General features: G+C 44.8%; 1 protein-coding gene across 5 annotated transcripts in view; it reads right to left on the minus strand.

The window, feature by feature from the left end:
- Positions 1-26,096, minus strand: part of PSD3 (pleckstrin and Sec7 domain containing 3) — a 115,160-nt gene that overhangs the window by 46,920 nt on the left and 42,144 nt on the right. For 4 of the 5 annotated variants that reach the window (XM_023944981.2, XM_086869029.1, XM_023944984.2 and 1 more), the window contains 3 exons: positions 19,098-19,210; positions 16,377-16,435; positions 12,272-12,361 (listed from right to left, as the gene is read on the minus strand). In XM_023944981.2, coding sequence (XP_023800749.2) covers positions 12,272-12,361; positions 16,377-16,435; positions 19,098-19,210 — 262 coding nt within the window. Of the gene's footprint in view, positions 1-362; positions 616-12,271; positions 12,362-16,376; positions 16,436-19,097; positions 19,211-26,096 lie in introns of those variants that run through there. The other variant, XM_086869030.1, reaches the window with a different exon arrangement.

The following is a 26,096-nucleotide window of genomic DNA, read 5'->3' on the forward strand; positions in this document are numbered from 1 at the left end:
AATTATTTTTCTGCAGAAAACAATTCCGATTAAACAGATAATCCCAAGGACATCAGCTGCCAACTCTGGCACATTTCCCAAGAGTAGAGCTCCAACTAGCACTGTCACTAACAAGTTTTTCCTGTTTACTATTGCACCAAGCTCAGTGACAGGGCATTCAACTAAGACCTGATCATTATAACACCAGAGCTCTTTCACCTTCAGGTCTCTCCTGAAATGCAGAGATTTTTTTTCATGACCTGACAGCAATTCTGTGATCACTGCAGATCATCCAGAGCTCTTAAATCCTGTAAAGCATAACCTTTTCACAACACTAACCCCATGCCTAACCAAGCAGACACTGCTAATATTTAGTTATTTACCTTGCTTTCTTTAGTAGAAAACTCAGAGGAGTTGGAGATTTTCATAGATTTTGACCGATGGGACTGCCGCCAGAGAGATTCTTCACGGGAGTATTTCACCGAACCTGTGGCTCTCACCCGGACTTTGCTGGTGCTCTGAACACTGTTAACTCCAATCATTTCCAAAAGTGAGTGTATGGGATGGGAAAGAAGAAAGCTAATGAAACTTCCCAATCCCCTGCTGAGGAACTGGAAAAGGTTACGACTGGAGAGCCCAGGCTCAAGCAATCAGTGTTTGCTTAAAGCACACTAGGCTGTTTTCTCCAGCATCTTCAGGCACAGTGTTTGGAGCCAGCCTGATTGTTCCAGGCATTGCTCACGTCACTGGATGGGAGAAAAAAAAAAAAAAAGAAAAAAAAAAAAAGAAGTGGCTGACAGAAACTCCTCCCCTGCTCTGCTCCACTCCCCTCTCCAGCATCAACTCCCCCTTCATACACACGCCAACAGTGAGAGGGAGAGAGGTGGAGAGAAAGATGCTGGAACAAATGCCAGCAGATCAAGCAAGATATTCATTTTCAGTTCACGCGGCCACACTTCCCTGCCTGCAACAGCCTGCCATGCTCATTACTGCCTGCAATAACAAAGAACAGTGTATAAAGAGTCTTCAATCACCTGCCAGCTACAGGCTTCTGGATGTGAGAAATACTGATGGATTCTCAAAGTACCAGAGAAATGAGTGAAAACCCACAGCACCATGACAAAGTACTGGCAAGCCCCAGAGAGACAAATCAGCAAATTTCCACAACTCTCAATGTTTGCACTCATTAGCCAGAGTCCTCAGGGTGCCTTCCCAAGGTGCAAGAGAGAGCAAGACCACTTTCACACTCTAAAAGGGGCTTAGGGGAAAAGAGATGACTTTCCCAAGGTGATCAGTGCAAACCAGCAGCAGAGCTGTGAACAAGCAGCTAGGGACTCATCTCCCCACTCGGCAGCCAGGAGAGCTGTAGTCGTACCCCTACACATGTAAACCATATGTTCCAGTGGCTGACCCCAAAATGATGCAGCTCCCAAGTGGCACCCTGTTTCGCCCTTGTGGCAAACCCATACACCCTCTACTGATGGGAGGGCCACCACCACTGCCAGAGGCACCACTCCAACCCACAAGAACCTGGCTCCAGTGGCACAATCTCTGTGCCTGGAGTCACCTGCCTTCATGCAGGGGGCAAGGGGATGCTGATGCCAAGAGGAGCTGGTACTCTTAGGGAGGGTGGATGCACTAAATACAGGAAAAGAGAGATGTTTACCTCAATGTTGCAAAAGCACCATCATTTCTGGCTCCTGGAGACCCAGAGTGCAGCAGACTGTGCATTGCCATGGCAACACACTTCAATGTGAGAGAGAGAGAGAGAGAGAGAGAGAGAGAGAGAGAGAGAGAGAGAGAGAGAGAGAGAGAGAGAGAGAGAGAGAGAGAGAGGGAGAGAGAGAGATTGCTGTGCTCTACTCTGCTCAGCAAAGGATCGTGGCAGCTGCTGACACATACTGGACAGGGGGAGCAGCTTTGTGTGAGCAGCAAGGCAAAAGCGGACAATGGGGACATTGTCCCAAACCCAGAAAAGGCAAACAGTTTGTGCAGAGGGTGCACAAGGAGCTGGAAGACTGCAGCAAGGCTAACACCAAGTTCAGCAACCTGCCTCATACCACCATATCACCAGGCAGGGCAAGGACAGCAGCAGTGGTGTTGGGTTGTGGGAGGACACGAGGGCTCTCATCCCACTCACACCAAGACACACAGGGAGCAATTCTGTGCATGAAGACAGCAATGAGGTGGTGCTGCCCTGGTATGCTGAGGTTGAATATCCCGTGCTGAAATACATCAGGCAGTCAAAAGCTGCATGAAGAGGCTCCAATCTCCATTCACATCTGAGTCGCAGTCTGTGTCTGCCAAGCCATTGAAAGCAGGAGAGTCTGCTTATTCCATGTCATGCGCACAGCAGCACCCAGGGGTAAATAAGATGCATATGAACTGAGTGGACTTTTCTCCTAGTTACACCTTCTCAGTCTCTTGCAATCAGGAATTTACATCCTTACAGGGCAAATAGCTAGACAGCCATATGATGGTCCTGGGTACATTTCTGCTCATGAAAGATGCTGCTGTCTCCCCAGCATGCAGCAGCCTTTTTGACAGCATTAACCCTTTGCTCATGTTGCCCCCAAGGATGCTACAAGGTGGATATCCTTCCCACAGACTGTGTGGACCCTGCTGAAGGATAGCAGTCAGTGGAACAGGGAACAGCTTGCCTAAATATCAATACAAAAACTGTCCCTGGGGTAGGAAACTTCTGATTCCTCACTGATTCTGCCTCCATCCTGCTTGAGGCACATATATCTTCCCTTCTGGCCAACAAGAAAAATACATTTTCATTTCCACAACAGTCAGATCTAGCAAGCCCATCTCTACCTCATACATTAAGATCAAATCCCAAATGTGCTCCTTTTTTATATAAACCTGTCATTGCTACAGGATAACTGAAAGGAACCTTCTTCTCTGACAGTAATCATGCTCTGAGTTACTTCTGCCACTTCGCAAAAAAGGTTTTATGTTACTTAAACCACATGAAATTATCCACTGCTTGTGGGAAAGCTTTTCAAAGAAAATCTCTTCTTAGAGGAAATTTGCACTGCAGTCAAACCACTCCAGATGAGCTAAGCAGCAGGTCCTGACAGGTGCTACGTAAATGGCCACAAATCACTCTCTATCCTAGCAGCCCCCTGCCTAGCAGATTATTCTTGCTCTCAGATTTATAAGGCCAACTCCCCAAGCACCCTCAACACATTTGAAATAATTATACTACCTAAATATCACACACAGACCTAGACCAGTGTCAATTATACAGAGCAATTTTATTATTAAACACAAGCTAGACTGAATCAAAGCAATATTTCTCTTCTGTTGCCCACAGCACCATCACTGCTGCCTAATTGCAGCGGTTCATCTAGCATTCTCTGAGCTGAAGTTAGCAGATCCTCAGGTAGGACAGGAACCTTACTTCAGAAAGGAACTAGTGTATTGCTGCAGCAGTCCAAAACTCCAAGGATGACAGAATATTCTTTCTTCTTTTTTTCAATAGAGTATTGAATATAAAAACACTTCTCAGCACACACTCTCCCAAAGACAGCCTCCCAAGATCATGCATTTGAAGCCTTAAGTATCTTCAGATTGGGGATTCAGTTCAGATTTCACCAGTGTCCCTGATTTTTACCTGCAAGTGATAATACAATCTTGTACTCCTGACTGAGCCAGTGTTCTGCATACACACTGATTGTTATTCTGGGGGAAGACCATACTTCAACACAGAAGACCCACCATTTTAGAAATTAGTATGCACACAGGATTGATTTATGTCTGTAACTGAGCAACAGGGATTTCTGAGGGAAAACTGTTTTGTTAACATAAATAGGGGGATAGAAGAGACGTCTTTAAAGAGGGGCTGAAATAGCTGTGCAGTATCAGAAAAATTAGAGCTGACTACACCCAGGGGACACTCCAAGTGTGTTAAGAATTCAGGATCTCCCTTTTCTACAGAGGTCAGCAAAGAGGTGGTAGGAAAGGGGCCGAATGTAAATCTTTGTTTAATTTCCTTTGTTTAATAATTCGGTCAATGCAGTGAGCAAAAGGACTTTGATACTACACAGGGACCCTCCCTATCAGTTCCTCTAAAGAACAAACTATAAACCAGCAGGAAAATTTTATACTTTGGGTCAAAATAGATGCAGGAGCAGAAAACCAGAGTCTCTATTATTCCTTCCATCTCATCCTTTTAAAACCATATAAAAGCTTTTCTTTTGTCACCAGGCACTATGTCAGACCCTATCATCCATAGTGGAAATGGGCAGCTGCTCCAACTTACCCTGAAATAAGCTCTTTTCCATCTGTTCCTCCCACCAGTCAAATTTCCCTGGGAGGCAAAACATACTCAGTCCTTGCTTGGTCCTCCTAATGTCATTCAGCAAATCAACAACACAAGAAGAAAAACTGCAGACTTCAAAGTAAAATTCAATATTGGCTTTTCAGGTACAAACCTTAGGACCACATTACTTTTTCTAAGGAACTCCAGTGTCATCAAACAAAGTCACAAGAATCCATTAGCATCATTTAAGCCTGATGTATGTGACAAATACAAGGAACACAAACTGACAAAATATATAAACACATGCATATCAATTACTTAAAATATACCCTCAAAACCCAGTAACATATTTCTGTAGCACAGAAAGGCAGAATTATTTAACGCCACCACTAAATGCTGTTTGTTAAATAAACAGCATTAAATCTTTCCTTCGTCCTTCATCTTTCCTTCTTTCCAAAACAGGAAGGAAAGGGAAAGTTAATTCTGATGGATAAGCTACTCTTACATAATGGCTGCAGAACTAGAGCTTAAAACTAATCGACACTAAAATTCCCGTAATACTAAGATAACAATTTCTGAGGTTTGCTGACTAGGGGAAGCTGACAATCAAGATTAAATTTAAATGTGTCCTGTGAAGAACAGAAATACTAGAGCAACCACTTCATTTCTAGATGCACAAGCAACCAGGTCAATAGAAATCCTAGCAGGGTAACAGCTGGAATGGTGGGAGAATGATGGATGACCACATAAGGGCAACTGAGCTATCTCTGGTTTATGTTACATGAGAAGAAGGCTTAAAGAGCCTCCACAACCAGCAGTTCATGGTCACAGCACAAGTCCTTACAACTGACTTTTTACATCAGTAAGCACCTAGAAGTGAGCAGAATGACAAACCACAACAACTGGTGGAAGATCAAATGAATCTTTGTATTGCTGTGTATCTGGGATCCGCACTGCATCTTGTGCCAAAAGAAACCCCGCCTAAGGTAAGTGCCCTGCTCAGAATGATAGATCACATGTTTAATGAAAACAAGTCATTAGATAATAACAGGGATGCAAAGAAATCATACACCATGTTATCTTGATTAGCACTGCAAGTGAAGAGATGCCTTCAGCCATCTTCATGTTCCATGCAGCAAATTTGAGAACAGCTGTTTCACAGACTAGTTGTTGTACTTCCTGACAAAGCACTATAGTATCCAAGGGGAAAAGCTCCTCTTTTTGAATTCCTCCTTTAAGGAATTATCATCTGCTGTCAACAGAGCTCACAGAAATTAAGTGAGCCATACAGTAGGCAGACTAACACAGACCACCAAGTTCCTTAAGTTAAAGCTGACAGATGTAGCTACAGAAAACAGCAGCACTTCGAACAAATCCATAAAAGAGTCGAAACTCTGAAATTCTGCACAGGTGTGACAGAAACCCATAGGAAGTGATTAAAGAAGTGATGCAAAGTCTACAAGCTATCTCAGATCAGCTGCAAACAATCTCTGTCCCTGCAGTGAGCATGTTTAGTGTCAACTAAATTGACACTGTCAATTGTCAACAACTGTCATTGAAATAAACCCCTCACCCCAGAGATCTGCATTAAAAAAAAAAAAGAAAAAAGAAAAACATCCACCCTCCAAGGCATCTCTCTGACTCAAATAGCAAACACAACATCAACAAAAATAAAAAGAGGAAAAGGAAGCAGAAGACTAAGAAGTGGGGGGGAGAGAGGAAGTGGGCGAAAGAAGGAAGAGGGCAAAAGGAATGGGGTAAAAAGAAAGGGAGGAGGCACAATAGGGGGAAGTGGGAGAAGAGAGTGGGAGGAAGGAAATTGAGGCCACTCTAAGACCCACACACAGGTTTCAAGTGGGTGTCACCTGTGGCTGTAAGCACTGCACTATGGAAGGGGGGAAAATAGGCATAGCCTTTGACATCCCTTTTCTCCAAAATTCCCTCTGCCTATGGAGTCATGTTCAGCTACCTTTCCCCAAAAGCAGGTGAAATCCTTCTCACCTCTCTTGACACCTTCCAGAACCCATCTGTCAACAAGACAGAAAACTGGTGCCTTGGATCTGCCCCGTATCTGTACAAGCATCTTGTGAATACTTAATCATCCAAGAAAGTGTGACCTCAGAAGGAAACTACATATTCCACTTAACATCACAGGAAAGAAGAAAAAAAAAACCCTGAATTTAAGGAGCAGCCTAGTACTCTTCTTTGAAAGAAAACAGTCTGACTGGGTCAGAGAGAGAATAGTCCAATGCTATTTGGAAAGTGTGGCAACAAACAGAAGGAAGGAAGACCAAAGATTTATACAGCAATAGTCCTAAAGCTGGTGGAAGGAATGGTTCTCTCTTCTTCTGCTTTTTTTTTTTTTTAAAATACGGTATAAATTATATTCCTACTCCTCCTTCCCTGGAGATGCAGCACAGAACTTAAATTTCAAGCAGATCAGTGGGTGTAAGATCAAAGAATGTTTTTTAGAATTTGTTTTCTACCTACATGGAGGTGGGAGTAATATGTCATAGGGACTAAAATGTATGTGTGACATTGTATTAGAGAATTCCCAGTCTGAAAAGAGCATAAAATTCCTCTTTTAAATCGGCATAATTCCTATAGAGTGCATAATTCCTGAAGACTATCAGTTTGTATCCTCCACACTTGACAGATGACATTGATCCTTGGGACCTGATATGAATTTCAGTTACAGTAGAAGACAAGTGACGGTCTTGGCTATCTGACAGGCTGGAGAAGCTAAACATCAAATAATTTCCTTATCTGATCCACCTGGACAAGACACTACAGACAGCTTGCCTCCACTGATGAAAATTAACCCCCCAAATGTTCATTATGAGGCTGGTACTGATCCACATAATTGCAGCCAGTAGCAATGGAAATTCTTAGCTGACTCTGCTTGGGTTTCATTCCTTGCTGACACAAAAGCCTGGCAGGCTGGGTGAGATCTTTTGAATAACAATTGGAAAGTAAAGAGGTTAAAGGTTGAAGGAGCAAAAATAATTCAGAGAAATGCAGACTGTCAAAGCAGAACAGGTCCGTCCATCCTGAAATCCAGCCTGCTTCCTAGTAATACAAGCAATCCCTTGTACTACCCCCAGACTATGCAAAGCAATCCTAATTCTTGGATCACCTTCAAAAACGTTTATATTCTAAGCCTTGTTTAAAGTTCTGCTTTCCCTGTTCAGAGACATAATTGGTATTAGGCATTTGCTATTATGAGCTTTTCTTCAACTCAGTATCTGGGTTTATTTGACTTGAGAAAAAATACATAGATTATAGATTTTTTTCTTTTTATATGCACTGAGGTAAGTTCCTGAAATGCAAAAAGAAAATATATTTGAATTTCAATAGGTCAGGAAGGTGTCGGGAATCTCTGTAATTCAAAGGACACAAAGCAATACGCACACCATCATAACCTGGTCCAATTCTCAGTTCTGCACAGACATGCTTTAAATGGTTATTGCTCTTGAATAGGACAAATGACGACACCCAAAAAACTCCAGGTTGAGGGAGACAAAGGTTATCATGGCAGGAAGGTTCTCAGCAAGGACGGAGGAGAGTGGAAACAAGCCGGTTGCTCCCTACAGTCACTACAGATCTGTGGCTGCTCTGAGAGTGAAGGGAAAGCACACTTTCACAAACAACTGTTTAAGACCAGGATTAATGATTTCAGCCTGCATTCCCTGACTTTCACACTGCCAGACTGGACTCTGTTGTCTCCTAGTAGCTGAAAGGGCCTTCCAAAACAGATCTACTTCATACAGATAAGAAATGGCCCAAAATACTATTTCCAACGAAAATATTTTTAAAAGAAAAAACTTTATTTTGGGGAAGAAACAAGGAAGCAGAGCTCTGTCTTATTCAATGGAGCAAAGACACTTGGTCCTCTCCCTCCTCTGCCCTCCGCTTCAGGGTGTTAGAACATTCCATGTGATCCTCCTGAGGCCATTCTTGCATGCTGCTGTCACATGCTCTCATCCCCACAGTTTCACTGGGTTTCCCTCAAAGGCGGGAATTTCTTGCCAAAAAGCCACAAAATGGATGAAGTACAGAGACTACTGATGAGAGCAATTAGGGTGCACACAGCAGTCCAATTAGTGTGAGTTACTCTCCGTACAGGGGGGCTGAGGCTGTGCAGGGAGAAGTTAGACACCTGATGCTCATTCTCCCCACTAAATACCTGAAATCATTGAAATGGATGAACTAAGATGCTACTAACTCTCTTTAAATTGAGTGCTTGCATTGGAGGGCTTTTGAAAGGAATTAAAAAAAGAAGGAGAGAGAGAAAGAGAGGAGGCAGAAAGACAGTAGCAAAAAAATCCCTTAATTAAAGTGCAGGGAACTGTCAGCAACATGAGATAAACCCTACTTTGCAGCTTTTATAGGAAATTGCATTTACCAGGAATCCTGATCAAGACTGGTTCTTCACAAGAGTTCAGCACCAGCAACTCCAAGTTAATTTAGTCACTTCATTACAGTGCTTCTGCAGGAGAAAAGGCCTACTCAAAAAACGGCTTTTGGAAAAAGCAGACCCTTTAAGCAAGGTTGGCATCATACCTCCATCAGCAGCCTCTGACAGGATGAGTCTAGCTAAGTCCCTGTAGAGCATCCCAGGTACCTCAGCATGATGGAGGAATCCTTGATGGTATAATAGATCAGGGAAGAGCTATCACCTCCTACCAAAAGATACACAGCCAGGTATGACAGCACATCCAGTGGTCATATCATGGGGCAGCACTGCTACCAGTCAGCCCATGTCAGAGGGTGGGTGATGCCCAGGATTCCATGAATGAGGTGTCTTTGACACTGTAAATACAGAGGACATTTACTTACACAGGACAGGTGGTACTTTGCACACAGCCTAACAACAGAGTACCCCTCCCAGAACACTGCCTAGCAAAAACAGGGATCCATTTCTTCAGTTATGCCTTCTTGCAGGCTCTCGGTGGACCACAGAAGACACTTTTCTTTCCTTACATGTGAAAGGCCTTGTTACTGCCACCTTCCTGGAGTGGACTCCCACACACCTTGTCTCAAGCTGACAAAAGGAAAACATTGTGGCCAGCACCATACCAGCACTTCATTTGTGGGGACCACACTACCCTCAGGAATTTAAGCAAGAATGTATATGGCTAAAATTAGGCTCTTTCCAAGCCAGTCTCCTCCTCATCCCAGAAAATCTTGTAAAGCCCAGCTTTCAAGAAGGCTACGGTCACACAGTACAATTCCTTAGCCTATCATTGTGAAGATGGTACCACTACAGCAGATTAAAGCTGGTGTAAGCATGTGAGAAAGAAACCACTCCTACATTGTAAGCATGAGGTTCTTGACACTGCCAAAAAGTCACACTGATTTTGTTTGCTTTCCAAGGAGTGAGATCCTAGCCATTGCTTCCCTTTCTACATATATGCTACAAGCAGACCCCATGGGGAAAAGTGCACTTTTAATCACAGTTTGAGGTATTTGTTTTTATGGGTCCCAACTTTAAAAGCAACCTCAGATCTGACTAAAGGAGTGAGGAAAAAGGAAAGGCAATGAATCTTTGTGCAGACAGGTGTACAAAAGCAGAATTTTCAATGCTAAATGAACAGACTGCAAGACACAAGGTGAGAAAGATCTTATTAACATTTCTCATTTCTACTTTCAAACCAGAGTGAAATATTTGTTCTCAAAGCACAACTAGTGACACACAGAAAATCACGTCATGAAGGCCTTGTGTCTTGTACCAAAAGTGTTCTCATTGCTGGAAAAAAACTTATGAAAACATAGAGATAGCTCCCCCACAGATGTGAAAGAAAGGAGTAACTTGACCTAATGTCCCAAGTTTTCTGAGGCTGATCACACAGAAGTGTGTTCCTCCTCAAGTGTTGATGGCAGGCCCTTGATGTGCTATTTTCCTAGACAGACAAAACCCTCAGGGCCATATTCTACGCTCAGGGTGAAGGGACTGACTGAAGGCAACATTTGACTGATGCCTGTCAACCAGCTGTCCTGGATAGCCAAAGCATTCACATTTGCATCCCTGAGTCTGGGAACTGGATCCACAGTAAATGCTACACAGAGCTTTGCAAGACCTGGATGAACACTCAGCTATACCTGGCCTTTCTTCCCCTTCAGCACTGCTCAGCTTTGCCCTGGGGCTCAGTAGAGTTGCAGAGCTTCATAGAAGGGTGCAGCAGGGCCACGAGGAGAACAAGGGGAGACTGCAGAGGCAGAAAAGGCCAGTTACTTCCCCACAGGTCTGCATTAGTCACCAGCGGATGCTCAGGACCTCACTCCCACAGGGACACACTGCCACCCTGTGGAAACTGCTCTTCCTCTCCCAGGCGGCTGGACAAGGATGCAGGGAGAAGGCTTGCAGCCTCACCCATGCTCAGTGGCTACACAGCTAGTGCAGCAGCAAGCCACATGCACTTTGGTGCTGTGCTGAAGCAGAGTGCTGTGAACTTAATTTGTTGAGACCAATGCAAAAATTAATTCCATTAAATCTTTGTAACTGCACATGTAGTGGCAGCATGGCTGCTGTGAACACAGTAGCACAATTTTTCATACTCACTCCACTGATAAATTGAAAAAAAAGGGTCAGTTCATCAAATCTTCAGACAAGCCAGAAGAGAAACCAAAGCTGTGTGCCATCTCTGCCCCCAAGACATCAAGGCAGCACACAGAAAAGGGAAGAAAGCCTTAAGTAAAATGGAACACCAATACCAAACTTCTTCCATCTGTCTGCATCCAAAAAATCCTGAGCCCTGGTATTTGTTTTGGATGAAGAGTCAGACATCCCAAGCATTACCAGGTGAGCACTAAACACCAAGGTACAGCCCCAACTGCATAATTCTGTTAGCAGGAAAATAAACAGCAGGTGAGCACCAGTGGAAGTCTCTTGTCAGTACATTCAGCTTATTTAAACACAGTCTGGAGATCTATTTATTCAGTAAGGGCTGTAATTAGCCTGCAAATTAATCTCAACACATCCCTCTATGGCAAACTGAGAAATGAGATTCCTTGGGGGAAAAAATAATTTAAGTGTGGCTGCTGACAGATACACAGATTCAAAAATTAAAAACATTAAATCTAAAATAAAGGGGGGTTGAGTTTATATTCCCAATTGCTTAGTGAGAATTGAAACAGGAGGTCCAACAAAAAGTTCCCTGAAGAAAACTAAGAAAATGAAGAAATTACCAATACTAGAAAACAAACTCTGCCGCTTTCAACTATGCAGGTCCTGACACAAAACCTACAGAAGAGATGGCAACTCATTTGGTTTGCTTCAATAAGTATTGGGTCAGCTCTCAGATGTGGAAGCCTCTTATTTTTATTTCCATTACAAAAAAATAAATAAATTATGAACTCCAGTGTATGCGTACCTGTCTTCATTTAAACGAAGTGCTGTTTCATGCTAGCAATCAGACAAAAAAAGAAGCGAAACATTCCCATTATTACTGACAATAAAACAAGGTTTGTCTGCTCAGCCTCTTCCCCCATTCTTCAGATTAACTCCTGGCACTAACTTAATGAACAAAAGCTGAAGCAATGCTGCCTGTGCCAGACAGCACATTATAATCTGAAATTACATCTCCAGCTCTAATGTGAATACCCCAAAGCACCTTTGATGAAAAAACACACACGCCTTCCAGATTGTACACAGAGATCCGGCTTAGCCTTTATGTATTTGCATTCTGAGCCAACTGGCTGCTTCAGTCTGCTGTAATCAGGAGACAGCACTCTGGGCTGGCATGACCACATGAGTTTACAAGGCACACATCTCTGGGGCGAGACCTGCTGCAGCTCACTTTCACCCCTCTGTGCTGCAGAGAGTCTCCTTCACTATCAAGTGAAGACAAGAGGGAAAACAAGAGAATAAACATTATATATATTATGTGTGTTCTGGGAAGAGAAACATGCCCATCACTTGTCATGTTTGACAATTAAGATTCAGAAAATGCAAGATGGGTGTTCTGTTTTGAACCATCTTTCACTAAAAATGAAACCCACATTCTGCAGTTAATTCCTTACCTTCAAGAGCCCTCTCGGGAAGTCTTTGCCATCATTCATCCCCTGGAGGTTAGCAATGAACTCTTGGCAGGTCATCTTTTTCCCAATGTTCTGAAAGGAGTGTCAGAGAAACACAACATCATATTCCTGCTGCTTTCCAAAATGACAGGAACAAGCAACATCAGATTAAATGCATCTTTCTTCTCTCCTTTAAGCCCAAGGCAGGCAGCACTAAGAACACATTCATGAGATTACTCATAGATAAGCATCCTTGTATGCATATAGCTAGAAAAGGAAAAATACTTTTGCACCCAAAGGCTCACTCACGCCCCCCAAAAAAAACCCAGCTTAATACTGGAGGTAATAAAAAGGACAGTGATGAAGATCTCTGGTATTTGCATGGTGCCTTATACCCCCATGTCTCCAGAAGCTCTACCAGTCTCTGATGGAAAAGGTCTACTTAAATCTGCTGTGGAGCAACAGGGAACACGTGACTGAGGCCCTTTCTAGACCCTTCTCTTATAATTTCCAATGCTCCCTTTCAGTGGCAACTGCCCTGAGTTGGAGTGCGACGCCCAGGTGTGGCCATTACCTTTTCTGATTCACAAACTAAGGCCTCTTTGACACTTCCACAGTCTCACTTCTTTCCTCTCTTCCTGTCTAAGTCTCTGACTGGAAGTTGCCCAAATAAGCCACAAATGAAAAGGACCAGTTTGGCTGCTCCTACATGTCTGTGGAAGAGCTGAACTACATCCAGAGATCTGAGGCTGCCCTAAACTACTTCTGAATCCTCATCTCTATGACCCCTCAGAGAAAGTGCCCCACTTGTGTACTTGGTCCCCCAGGTGCTAGAAGGCCCTCACTTAGCATCCGGGGAGCCTTGTGAGCAGGCAACAATTACAGCACTGCATTGATGAAAACGGACACCAAAGACATCTGAGAAAAGGAAAGCAGCCTGAGATGAGCAGTGAAACATGCTGTAGACAGAGGAGAAAACAGGGATCTGTGATGGTCATGGTATCTTTGAGGATAGCACCACTGTTAGTCAGGAGATAGAAGTGAAGACTTTTCCACTGTCAGGGCATGCTTTGTCTGTAGAAATACAATAGAAGAACTCTGTGTGAGCTTTGTTTTGGGCTAGGAGCAGGATCCCAAATTAAGGGACTCCAGGACTGGAGCTCAAGGAAGGGCACCAGTTGGTAATACAGGTCATTTAATGTTAAGAGTTACACGACAGCAAAAAGTGCATGTCCTCCATTTCCCTTCCATAATGTATGACCAGGAAAACCACCAAATCTTGACCATCGGCCCCATTTAGCCAATAAAGAAGATCCCATAGCCTACAGCCAGCACAAACCCACAGAAAGCAGGCAAGCAGTAACCCTGGAACACGTCATGGCAGCCCACAACAGGATGGCTCCTGACAACATAGACGGTCTGTAACTCTGGCTCTGTGATTGCAAAGCTTATAGAACACAACTCATAACTTCAGTCTTCAGGTGCAGGCTGGAGCTGGTCTAGTAGACTTACAAGTGCTTTCCTTTTTCTCTGCAACTTCAGCCTATTTCTATGTGTTTCATCCATACAGCAGTTTGTAGCTTCTCCATGCTGACCAAAGCCAACAGCAATGGGGCATTGCAGAAAAATGGCTGTTTTGCTGCAGGACCGAAGCTAACATCTCCATACAGTGCCACAGAGGTTCCAGAAGATGTGCCTGGTGGTCTAGAGATACCTTAAAATGCTCTAGCACCTTTGTGGGTGATGGCCTCTGCACAGAGAAGCAAGCGTGCATTTCCAAGACACACCTAGCAAAAACGGTTTAGTTACAAACAGAAGTGTGGCAGGACAGGGAAAATAAAGGGGATAAGTAAGAGTTTGTCGGAAAGAGTTAAAGGCAAGTAAACTGTAGGCAGAGCAGCTGCATTACAGCCCTAAAAGCAGTGGAGCTGATTGTGAAACAGAAGTGCCTGTGCTTACAATCAGTATGTCAGTAACAAATAGAGCTCAGTGTATAGACAAGCCATGTGACTCATGTGCTTCCTGCTCTAGCAGAATACTGGCAAGAATGGGGCAAAGCATTATCTTTGCTAGGAAACAGGCAATTAGGCATATTTGCAAGGGCTGTATTCCCAGTCAAAAATGCCAAACTTACCACCTATGTGGAAAAATGCAAAGCAGTAAGAGGAAGACCAAAATTAGAGGAAATCAGAGGGGCTGGAGGGAGCATGATGACACACTCATGGACATAACACAAGCAGGAGTCTGGAAAATACTACAGCTGCATATACGTAACAACACACTGCCAACTGCCAGTGTGACAAGCCTCCAAAGTTACACACTGCAACAACCAGAGTCAGCAGCAGGAATGATGGGTCATTTATTCCAGTACCTACTGAGGACTGTAGGGCCCACTAAAGCATCACAGGGAGCAATGGGAATTGCTGTCATGCTGATATGTGACCACTGTTTGGTCTCCTTCCTTGGACTGTGAGGCCAGGTAGCCTGTAAAGCAGGAGCCCCAGGCTGCCCACCACTCTGGGGAGTGGGATACTGTCACACTATATTAGGAACAGTGCAAGTGCAACTCTTAGCTTGGTTGCAAAAGAGAGCAAGTTTTATTCTGCTAGATCTTCTTTTATAGACAGTTCCAAGAAGGTCCAAAAAGGTAAACCTCTCACTGGTCATTAAGCCAACACATCACCATCGTTGGACAATTAGGAACACCACCCCTTGACTGTTTCTTTCAAGTAAACAAGGACCCAAACATCACCTGCATACGTTGTTTTCCCTCTCCAAGAACTGTTTGGATTCCTTCTTATGATTTCTCAGGCCAGAGCAAAAAGGTTCTGTGACTTAGTTTTGCACAGGCTCAAGCTAATGCCTGAAGCCTAAAAATCTCTTATTTGACCACTCAGTTCCCACAGGATACCTGTGCAGAAACACTCAGGTGTGCTCAAGAGAAGCCATGTGTGCTAAGAGACAAACTGGGGCATATTCCTGTACCCTCTGCTCACACTCACACATGACTGACACACCCTTCAGCAGGGAATGCTAAGCCTTCGTAGAAAAAAATTCTTCACAACTCCCTACTCCCTCCTGCTTCCACAACCTTCAGACAAAGGCATTCAGTTAATGGGAGGTGGGTCTCAGAACTCCTTGTGAATACTCAAGTCTTGGTTTTATTATCTGTATCCCCACAGGGGCTAAAGTAGCCCATTAATCTGACCCAGGGTGCCTCCATGTCCTGCTGCCCAACACCCTTAATGTCTAACAGTTCCCAAGGAACACCCTCCTGTAAGAGCCCTTGCAAGTGCAGTGGAGGGCCAGAGAGAAGCCCCAGAGCCACTTGGCTGAACCCACTGCTTTTGCACACTATCATGCCATGCTTCCTGTGTTTTTACACACTCCAACCTAACTCCAGGGCAAAGGAAGCCTCCCATCAGCATGGGAATATCTTGCATAGCAGGTGTATGTTCTCAGAACCATGGGTGCTGAAATACCCATCCTAAGGCTGCTGGTATCCTGCAGCAGCCTGACTAAGAGGACTCAAACCAGAATACTATTTCACCCACACAGGCAGTGGGTGTGCAGTGCAGGAACACAGGGCTGCCACTCAGCATGCCCACATGCCCCCTCCATTCTCTTGGCTCTGAGTATATTCATCATTTGTACAAAACTCTGCTTCCACCAGATCTGCCCCCTGCAACTGAACGCCTGCAACCACCACCTTCCCTTTGTGGCCTTCCCAGAACTTCTTCATCTTCCATCTTTATTCTGCCTTCCCACATGTTTGTACCTACTGTAAATGGGAAGTCAATATCAAGCACAGCTTCCCAGTCAGGGCCTGCTGCAGAAAGCATGGTAAGCACACCAGAAAGACAGGCCTGAGGACAGGGAGTATGCTCAAACATTATGGCAATGCCGGCACAATGCCAGCTTATACATGAGTGATCAAGACATGCTGGAAAGGCCTGCCCAGGACAACAGCCTAGAAGTGCAGCCTTCTCACTGTTTGCTGTCTGCAGGGGGTTTAGAAGAAGGCAACAGGCACAGGGACTGCCACAAGACCACCCTGTCCCAGCATGGTGTGGATAAGAATAGTCTACACAAAGCTGTGCATACTCACATGGCCATGAAGGTCTGTGTTCAGCAGCATCATGGCACACGTGAGACAGTGAACTCCATCTGCAGAAAGAGAAATAACCAGAGTCACATGCAAAACCACATCTGGACCTGTAAGGAGCTGAAACTGAGACTCATAGACTAATTGAGTCTGTTCCCTTTATAAGAATCTGTTTTATCAAGAATACACATAATTAAATAAATGAACAATGAGATCATCACACAGCTACCAAACCAGAACAGTCATTCTTTCATCTTTTACTAACTGTCAAAACTGTCTTGTAGCACCCATGGATGAGACATGCAAGACAGGAAATCACGCTATCACTCTTAGCTTGCTAATGCCAATATTATAGTCCGAATCAACACCTTCTTCATTTACTTCAGTGCAGAAAGGGAAAATTAAGATACATTCATTCTTGTGTAAAGAGTGGGTGCAGCAGGGTACCCTGGTTTTCTCCCCCTCTGGCTTAGTCCTCATTCAGAGCTCAATTAGACCTAGTTTTGGACAAGCACAGTCAGTTATTTATGCTGCCTTGGCTCCACGTTGGATAGAGAGCACTCCAGGGGTTTCTAAGCTGGTTTTGTGGCCAAGGTCCTCAGCAATATTCCAGATTCATAGAACCATGGAATAGAGTTAGAGGACTGGGAGACTGAAGAAAATGATTACTGGCTCAAAACAACTGAAATATGTGTGTAGGGGGAACAGCTCTGCAGAAAATGGGATGGTGCACTGCTCCACACCCCACTCTCTGGAGCCTCTAGTTCAGAACTGCCATCAATCACTGGGACACTAAAAGCAACATCCCACACCCTGCCCTGGAGCCCCAGTCAAACCCTGGGCCAGATGACTGGAAGGTCCCCTGGGAGAAAGTCTGTCACAGGAAGCCAGAGCAGGCCCCAGGATGTGTGATTGTGTCCCTCTTGTCCTTGGATTTTATGGCAGCTGAAACACTAGGATCCAAGGTACTAGCTAAATCTTGTTTCTCACTCTTTTTGTCTCTTTTTCTTCTTTTCTACTCCTAATTTCCATTTTCTGAAATATGGGCAATTAAGGTTGGATAAGTAAAGTTTGCTAAGTGCTCTATGAAAAGCTTTATTTTGATTGAATGTTTTTTTTAAAATTCTGCTAAATTCCTAACTTCTAAGGTTTGCTAGGAAAGTTTGGTTGTGAACATTCTGGGAACTTTTGTCAAGTTCTTCTTTGTGCCCACCTCAGGAAAAGTAGTAGTACTTTAAGCCCTTTTTGAACAAGTTTTCCAAGCAAGTTTAGAAGTTGCCCTACAAGGATCATGGAGAAGGGGAAGCCTCTAAAGTTCAGCTCTGGCTCTGCACAGGATACCCCTAAGAATCACAGCATGTGATTAAGAGCAGTGTCCAAACACTTCTTGAGCTCTTCCAGGCTGGTGCTGTGACCACTTCCCTAGGGGAGCCTGCTCCAGAGCCCAACCACCCACCGGGAGAAGAACCCCTCTCTAATGTCCAGCCTAAACCTCTGCTGACACAACTACAGGCCATTCCCTTAGCTCCCATCACTGGTCACCACAGTGATCAGTGCGAGCTCTTCCTCCTTCTTTATGAGGAAGATGTAGACTGCAATGAGGTCTCCCCTCAGGCTCCTCTTCTCCAAGCTCTGCAAACTATGTGTTCTCACTGCTCCTCATTTGGCTTCCTCCGTAGACTCTTCTCCATCTTCATATCCATTTTCAGGATATCTTCTGATAGTCTTATATTGTGGTGCCCAAACCGCATATAGTACTAAAGTCCTGGGTTAAGCATGCAGGATTTAAACATTTAATCAGGGTCCAAAGTCACAATTTCCCTCTTGCACCCTGGACTAGAAGATGGCAGGCCATGTCATCAGGCAAATCACTATTTCACTCTGGACATGATGCATTTGTTCTACCTGACTGCCTACGGTGTCTTGAAATAAGAAAGGCAATAGGCAGAGGACAGAGACAGCACAGAAGTAGATCCTGTCTTACTCCTCTTAAGCTCTTTCTCACTTACACATGAAAATAAAGGTGCAGCTAAACCTACTGCCTTCTTTTTCAACCTCCTCCTTCAGTGTGTAATCAGCATGTGCTGCTATCACAGGGCCACAAGACTCTGCCAGCATGTCTGGCTGAGCACAGCAGTTTATGCCAACAGACAGTTTGTCCTCTTCTGCAATCCCAGTCTTCTCAGGTTTGATCTATGTTCTTGTTTGTTTCCATCATCTATTTCCAAACTGACTGAAAACATTGGCAAGGAGGAGCGCTCTGACTGATGTTAGCTAGTCAAGATGAAACCATGCCAAGGTCTGGATACAGCACCCAAAATTCACCCCCACAACTGGCAAGAACTGGCATGCTTGATGCCAGCGCATGCAGACACAAGCGCTGAATGGAGCACAGAAAGTGAACAGCCTCTCTTTCACCTGACATGGGACCTATTTTTATCCACATGAGTGCAGCTCAAGTAGAAGTACCCACATACCAAAGCCATCGAGACCAGAAACTACAACAGTGGACAAATCTGGAGGTGTCACAACTGAGGATTTATACTGAGGTGGTCTAAATACCTTTCCTGCTGAGGGTTTTGATGCTTACCTGAGACACTCTCTAAAGTGTGATACAATACCCACATAGCTTCATTTTCCAGACATACACTATATGTGCTATTGAAGGTGAGAATGAAAGGAGACAGCAACAAGCAAAGACTTCAGTATCAGAAACAAAGTTACCTTGAGAAGAAATGGCATTTGGGTTGCACTGGTAATATCTGCTGGAGAAGTGGATTAAAACTCTCTCACGTTCCTGAGTTTCTCCAATAAGCGAAAAAGCTTTAAAGAAACTCCTAAAAGAGCAATAGAAAAAAAAGTTAAATTAAGGTAATAAATCTCTTTTTGCTTCACATAGTACAAAGAGCAAAGCACACATCACAGCAAGAAGTATGTAAGCACACATTCAGTTCCAAGGAGCCTTTCTAGGGAGCTGGGCTATCATTCCACGTATAGTTAACTCCAACATTACAGTAAATGAAGAAGATTTATATTACCACCAGTCTCAGCCACAGAATAATAAATAATGCCACTATTTGGAAGAGCCGTTCTTACTTTTTAATTTCTTTTTCTTTGGGCAAGGAATTGGAACATGTGATTTTTTTGCATGATACGATATCCAGGATGTTCCCTATTCTTTTCTAATTGCCCACCATCCCTGCACCTTTTAACTTTACCTCATTGGTACTGCTCTCCAAATCAGAGAAGCTACTCCAGGTGATGAAGTCAAGCAAATGCACAGCACTTACAGCTAACACCAAATGTGTGGTCACTTATCAGAGTGGCCAGGACCACATCTGTCTGGGAGGAATGTGACTCCCACAGAAAATATCTGAGCAAAAGGGCAGAAGAGTTGCAACATCTCCCACTGAGCTTCTACAGCAGGAGAAGTAACTTGGCCCTGCTGAGGTTCTTGCTCATGAGAGCCCAGGGTGCAGGGCTGCTGCATATCTGGGCACACTCACTGGATACAGCCAGCAAGCCCGGGCAGAGAAATGGGGAGGACACACATCTTTCACTTCTGTTCTCCTATTTGACGACCCCTCCTCTTAATCACACTGCCGTTCTTCCCACTAGAAAAATGCATGTCACAGCCAAAGATGACCTTCTGCATTCATTTATCAGGATGTTTCTAAGAAAATACTGAAAGCACAAAACTTCTGGATCTAAAGAAGACATACAGAATGACTGTCTAACAGACAAGTTTTAAACATCCCATGAGAAGGAAACTAACACCAGATCCGAAAGGAACAGAATATATTGCTGGAACATTCACCTCTATCTAGTCTTGATGCATAAACTTCAATTTTTTCTCTCTGATGTAAGGTCAGAGACAGGCTGTACTTGCAACAATCTCACACCCACACAGAGTGTGATCTGCCTGGTAATAACTTCATTTCACATGTAATGTATTGCAAATAATCCAATTCACAAGTAGATACAAGTGAATCTTCACGGAGTTTCTCTGTCCTTCCTACTTTGTGCTCCTGTCCTGGTTCTGGCCAGGAGAGAGTTAATTTTTAATATAAGGGCTGATGTTACTTCTGATTCTCTTGAAGGGACCTCTAGCTCATATTTACAAGAAATGAGCAACATGTACTATTACTAGAACTACAGACGCCCCAGCCAGTAGAAGAAAGGGACAATCAGATCCATTGGACTGTGTGGATCCAGTGCCCTGGCACACCAGACACACAGGAGTGTAAAGCTTTAGTTCCCATCAGCACATGAGGTACCCTGATGCCATCAAGATATGTGGGAAGAGAATCCATCTCCTTCTGGGCTGCCAAAGGGATCCTTACAGCTGACTGCACTGGAAGGTAGAGAGAGCATGACTGGAAATAAATGGCAAAAACTCCTCACTTGAGTGGGCTAGAGGCCTCATGTATCCTTGGCATAGATTGCCTCAAAAGATGGTATTTCCAAGACCCAAAAAGGTGTTGTTAGGGTTTTTGGGATAGCTGTTGTGGAGACAGAGGAAATGAGACAGATGAATACCTTGGCTGGTCTCTCAGAGGACCCCTCTGCCTTGGGACTGCTGAGGGTTGAAGAACAGCAGGTACAGTCACTACCACATCACCGCACCATCGACAATACTGCACCACCTGGGACTCTGTGACTCCCATCCATGAGATGATCCGTGAACTGGAGAGCCAGGGAGTGGTCAGCAAGACTTACTCACCCTTTAACAGTCCTGTATGGTCAGTGTGTAAGCCCAGGGAGCAACAGACTATCATGGCCTGAATGAAGTCATACCACCACTGAGTGCCACTGCACCCAACATGCTGGGACTTCAGTACGAGCTGGAGTCCAAAGCAGTGAAGTGGTGCCACCATCAACATTGCTAACATGTTTTCCTCAGTGAGGTGCAGGCCTCACTTTTCTACCTGGAGGGGTGTGACATACACCTGGAACTTACACACCCAGGGGTGGAAACAGAACCCCATTATTTATCCTGGACTAATCCAGACTGCACTGGAAAAGGAAGTGAGGAAAAGGGTGAGGTCCTAGAATACTTGAAATATACTGACAACATGATCATGCAAGGCAACACAGCAGGAGTTTTCAAGAAAGGGGAGAAGGCTATCTAAATCCTCCTGAAGGCTGGTCTTGCCACACAGCAAAGTAAGGTCAAGGGACCTGCCCAAGTTTTTAGGAGTAAAATGGCAAGATGGACGTTATTAGATTGCAATGGTCACGGTCATTGCAATCTAATAAGCAGCTATGTCCCACCAACCAGCAAGAAGGAAACACAGGTTTTCCTACCTGTGGTAGGAAAAGGTTTTCCAGCCACTGTGGGTTTTTGAAGGATGCAGATTTCAGATTACAGTCAGACTGTAAAACCTCTCTATCACATGACTACAAAGAAGAACAATTTCAAGCAGGGTCCTGAACAATAAGAAGATTTTGAACAAATTAAACAAGAGACTGCTTATGCAGTAGCCAGTCAAGACATTACAAGATGTAAAAAAATATGCTCCACAGTGCAGCCAGGAAGAATGGTCCCTCCTGGAGTTGCTGGCAAAAGGTACACATGGAGACTAGATGAAGACCCCTGATGTTCTGGAGTTTGGAATACAAACATTCCAACATAAAAAGGATCTGAGGCCAGCTATACCCCCACCGAAACAGAGACACTGGTAAGTTATGAAGGGGTTGGACCTCTCAGAAGTGACTGGCACTGAAGCACAGCTCCTCCTGGCATCCCAGCTGCCAGCGATGGGCTGGATACTCAAAGGGACAGTCCCTGCAACACATCATGCCACTATGGAGTAACTGGATTACTCTGACCACACAGCAAGCTTGAACAGGAAATCCCAATCACACAGGGATCTTGGAAGTCATCACTAATTGGCCTGAAGGTGAAAATTTCAGACTATCATCATCATCGGAGGAGAAGATTACACATGCTGAGGAGGCCCCACCATACAGTCAGTTACCTAAAAAGGAATACACTCTCTTTACTGACAATTCCTTATGTATCACAGGGACAACTCATAAATGGAAAGCAGCTGTACAGAACCCTATATGACAAGTCACAGAAGCTACTGAAGGACAAGGTGGATCAAGTCAGGTTGAAGAGCTGAAAGCCATCCAGCTGTCTTCAGGTATCACTGAATGAGAGAAATGGCCAGCAATCTCCCTCTACATTGGCTTGTGGATGGTGGCAAATGCTGTGTTGGGATGGCTGGACTGACAGAAAAAGGCCAATTGGCACTGTAGAGGAAAACCCATCTGGGCTGATGAATCGTGGCAGGAAATTGCTTCCCTGGTAGAGAAGTTGGCTGTAGAAGTACATCATGAGATGCACATGTGCCCAGGAGTTAGGCTACTGAAGAACATCACAACGATGGAGAGGTGGATCAGGGCACCAAGATTAAAGCGTCTCAGGTTAATCTGGACTGGCAGTGTAAGAGCAAATTACTTCTGTCTCAGTGGGCTCAAGATGCCTCAGGCCATCAGAGAAGAGAGATGCAATATACATGTGGGCTTGTGATCAAGGGGTGGACTTCCCCATGGACACCACCTCCCAGTTACCCTCAACTGAAACATGCGCTGTGACCAAGCAGGCCAAGAGGGTAAGGCCTCTCTGCTATGGTGGGTGATGGTTGAAATACGAATATGGGGCAGTCTGGCAAATTGGTTACATCACACTGCTGCACACCCACCAAGGCAAGCCCTGTATGCTTACAACAGTGGAAACAACCACTGGATGTCTGGAGATGAACCCCAGGCCCCACACCAGGGCCCAAAACACCATCCTGGCCTTGAGATGAAACTTCTGTGGCAACGTAGCACCCCAGAAAGAACTGAGTCGGACTTCTTCTTTGGCTTCCCCTCCAGGCCTTTCACCATCTTTGCAGCCCTTCTTCAGGCACTTTCTGGTAGCTTCCTATCTTTCTTATATTGAAGGGACCAGAACTGGCCCCAGCACTTGAGATGAGTTTGCCCCAGTAGAGAGCAGAGTGAGACAATCCCCTTTCTTGCCCAGCTGGTGATGCTGTGCCTGATGCACCCCACAACACAGCTGGCCCTCCTGCCTGCCACTGCTCAGTCATATTCAACTCGACCTCCACAAAGACTCCCTGGTCTTTTTCCACAGTGCTGCTCTCCAGCAGCTCACTTCCCAGTCTATCGCAGGTGCAGAGTCCAGCATCCACCCTTGCTAAATTTCACACACCTGGTAGTTTCCCAAACCTCTCATTCATCAAAATCTCCATGCAGGACCTCTCTTCCTTTGAGGGAGTCAATGGCTCCTCCCAGTTTAGTACCTCAAACTTACTATATGTTTGAGACCTGTGTCCAAGTCATTCATGAAGACGTTGAAGAGCACAGGGCTATGGACGGAGCCCTGTGGAACCTCACCAGTGACAGGTCACACCAGTCTGATGTCACTCCATGCACTGTAACCCTTTGTGCCTGACCCATGAGCCAGCTGCTCACCCATCACATGAAGTGTTTATCCAGCTGAGTGCTGGACATTTTCTCCAGAAGGGTCCTGAGAGAGACAGTATCAAAAGCTTTATGAAAACCAAAAAGATTACATCAACTGGCTTCCTTTTATCATCATTGGGTTACCTTATCATAAAAGGAAATTTGGTTGGATAAGCAGGACTTTTTCCTCATGAAGTCGTGCTGGTTGTGACTGATCATTGCATTATCTTTCAGGAATTTTTTAATACCTCCCAGAATAATTCTCTCTGTAATTTTACCAGGCACTGAAGGGAGATTGACAGGCCTATAGGTTCCAGGATCATCCTTCCTGTCCTTCTTGAAGGTTAGACAGTTTCCAGACAATTGGGACTCCTCCAAATGCCAAAGATCATTCCAAAATCATTAAGAGGACCTCACAATGACATCAAACAGCTCTTTGAGTATTTCTGGTAAATCCCATGTGGCCCCATAGACTTAGGAGGATCCAGATGAAGCGGCAGATCCTACACAAGTTCAGGGTCAGCTCATAGCCATGGTCCTCCAGCTCAAGGCACTGAGCCATTCTGCATTGCCTTCTTCTATAGATTTATTAAGAAAAAAATATTTTTGTTGTCCCACACAAGTACTGGCCATGTTCAACTCCAGCTGAACTTTGTCAGCCGGAATTTTCTCTCTACGATGGTGAGCAGCAAATCTGTATTCCTCCCACGTCACCTGACCTTGCTCCATTGGACAAACACCTTTTTTTTTGTGTTAGCTCCAGACCTCCCGGTCATTCAAGTTAGCCTTCTGCCTTGTCTGCTTGACACATGACCAACATTTTCGATTTGCCTGTTCCTGTGCCCTTAAGAGGTGGTGACCGCACTGATGGATCCCAACACCTTCAGAAGCATTTTCCCAGGGAACCTTACTAATTAGTTCCCTGAGCAGCCTGAAGTCTGTTCTTCCCCTGTCCAGGGCAGGACTCCAGAACAGACACTGACAGGAGCTGGAGCAGCCACCCCACCACATCCCCTCCAGTCGTCCTGGAGAGGTTGCAAGAGATGCTCTCAGGAGGTGCATGGGCAACATGGATCCAGGGAGTGGACAGTGAAGGAACAACCCTTCCCAGGTCTCAGACTGATGCTGATCACTGATGCTGCACAGCAGCCTCCCACAGCTGGGAGGTAGAACAGATCTCAGCAGCTGCTTCCAAAATGCTCAATAAACCACAGCTTGTCAGTGAGCCAACAACAGCAACAACAGCATTGTTATCCCTCACTCCATGCCAACCATGAGCTAGCATGCCTCAGTTTCCTCAAGCTTTGGGATGATTCTTTGTCCCCAGCTGCTGCTGCATGCTTACGGCATGTAGCTGACAACTACTCCAGCTACTCTTGAAACCACAACAACCCCTTGGCTTGTTTAAGTCCTACATGAGCCTGTGCACATTTTAGAGAAGGTCATAACTATTAACTGGAGATCTACAGGGAGTAGAACCTCCTAAATATGTGCCACAAAGCAATTATGTGCTGGATTTCACAATTTAAAAGAAGGATATATTTAGCATCATGCTTCAGGGCGCTAAAACCTGGAACGAGCAGCAGACCTCCCACTGCCCAGGAGCTCCCACTGTATGCTGAGCAGGTGCTCCAGCTTGGCTCCACTCCCCCTGCCTCAGGACCAAGTGGCTCATGCCTGGGCAGGCATGTTCCATTTACACAGCATTTAGCAGGCAGGACTTTGTGGGCGCCTTGGATCTGCTATGGTCTCATGGCATCAGATCCCCGGAAACGCACTTGCAAAGAGGCTAAGAACTGCATGCATACCTCCCAGATTTTCATTAGAAAAAAAATTCACACTTAAGTAACCTCAGTCAAATGAATTAAACTCATTTAAATCCCCTTAAACATTAGAACACCAGCAACGGCGCTAACAGGCCACTGTTACACAAATTTGGTGTTTTGACTTTTGAGAAAAAAAGCACTGAAAATAAACACTGCTGAGGTCCAGTGCAAAAAGGAAATAAAATGGAAGGGCTGGGTCTTCAAACATCCACACTGACAGCTACCAAACTCACTACAGCTTCTTCCATGTAGAAGCTTTTGCTGTTCTGCACATTTCTGGATTCCTCAGGGGAGACAGAGAGAGAGAAGCTGCTGAGCCACACCAAACCCTGGTCTTATTGCACTGCAGCAAAGCAGGGTAAGCTCCAAAAGGCATCAGCCAGAAAGTCTGCAGATCTGCAGATCAGCTGTGAGCAACACT

This window comes from Cyanistes caeruleus, chromosome Z (assembly GCF_971803275.1).
Source record: "Cyanistes caeruleus chromosome Z, bCyaCae1.hap1.1, whole genome shotgun sequence".
NCBI classification, from domain to species: Eukaryota; Metazoa; Chordata; class Aves; order Passeriformes; family Paridae; genus Cyanistes; species Cyanistes caeruleus.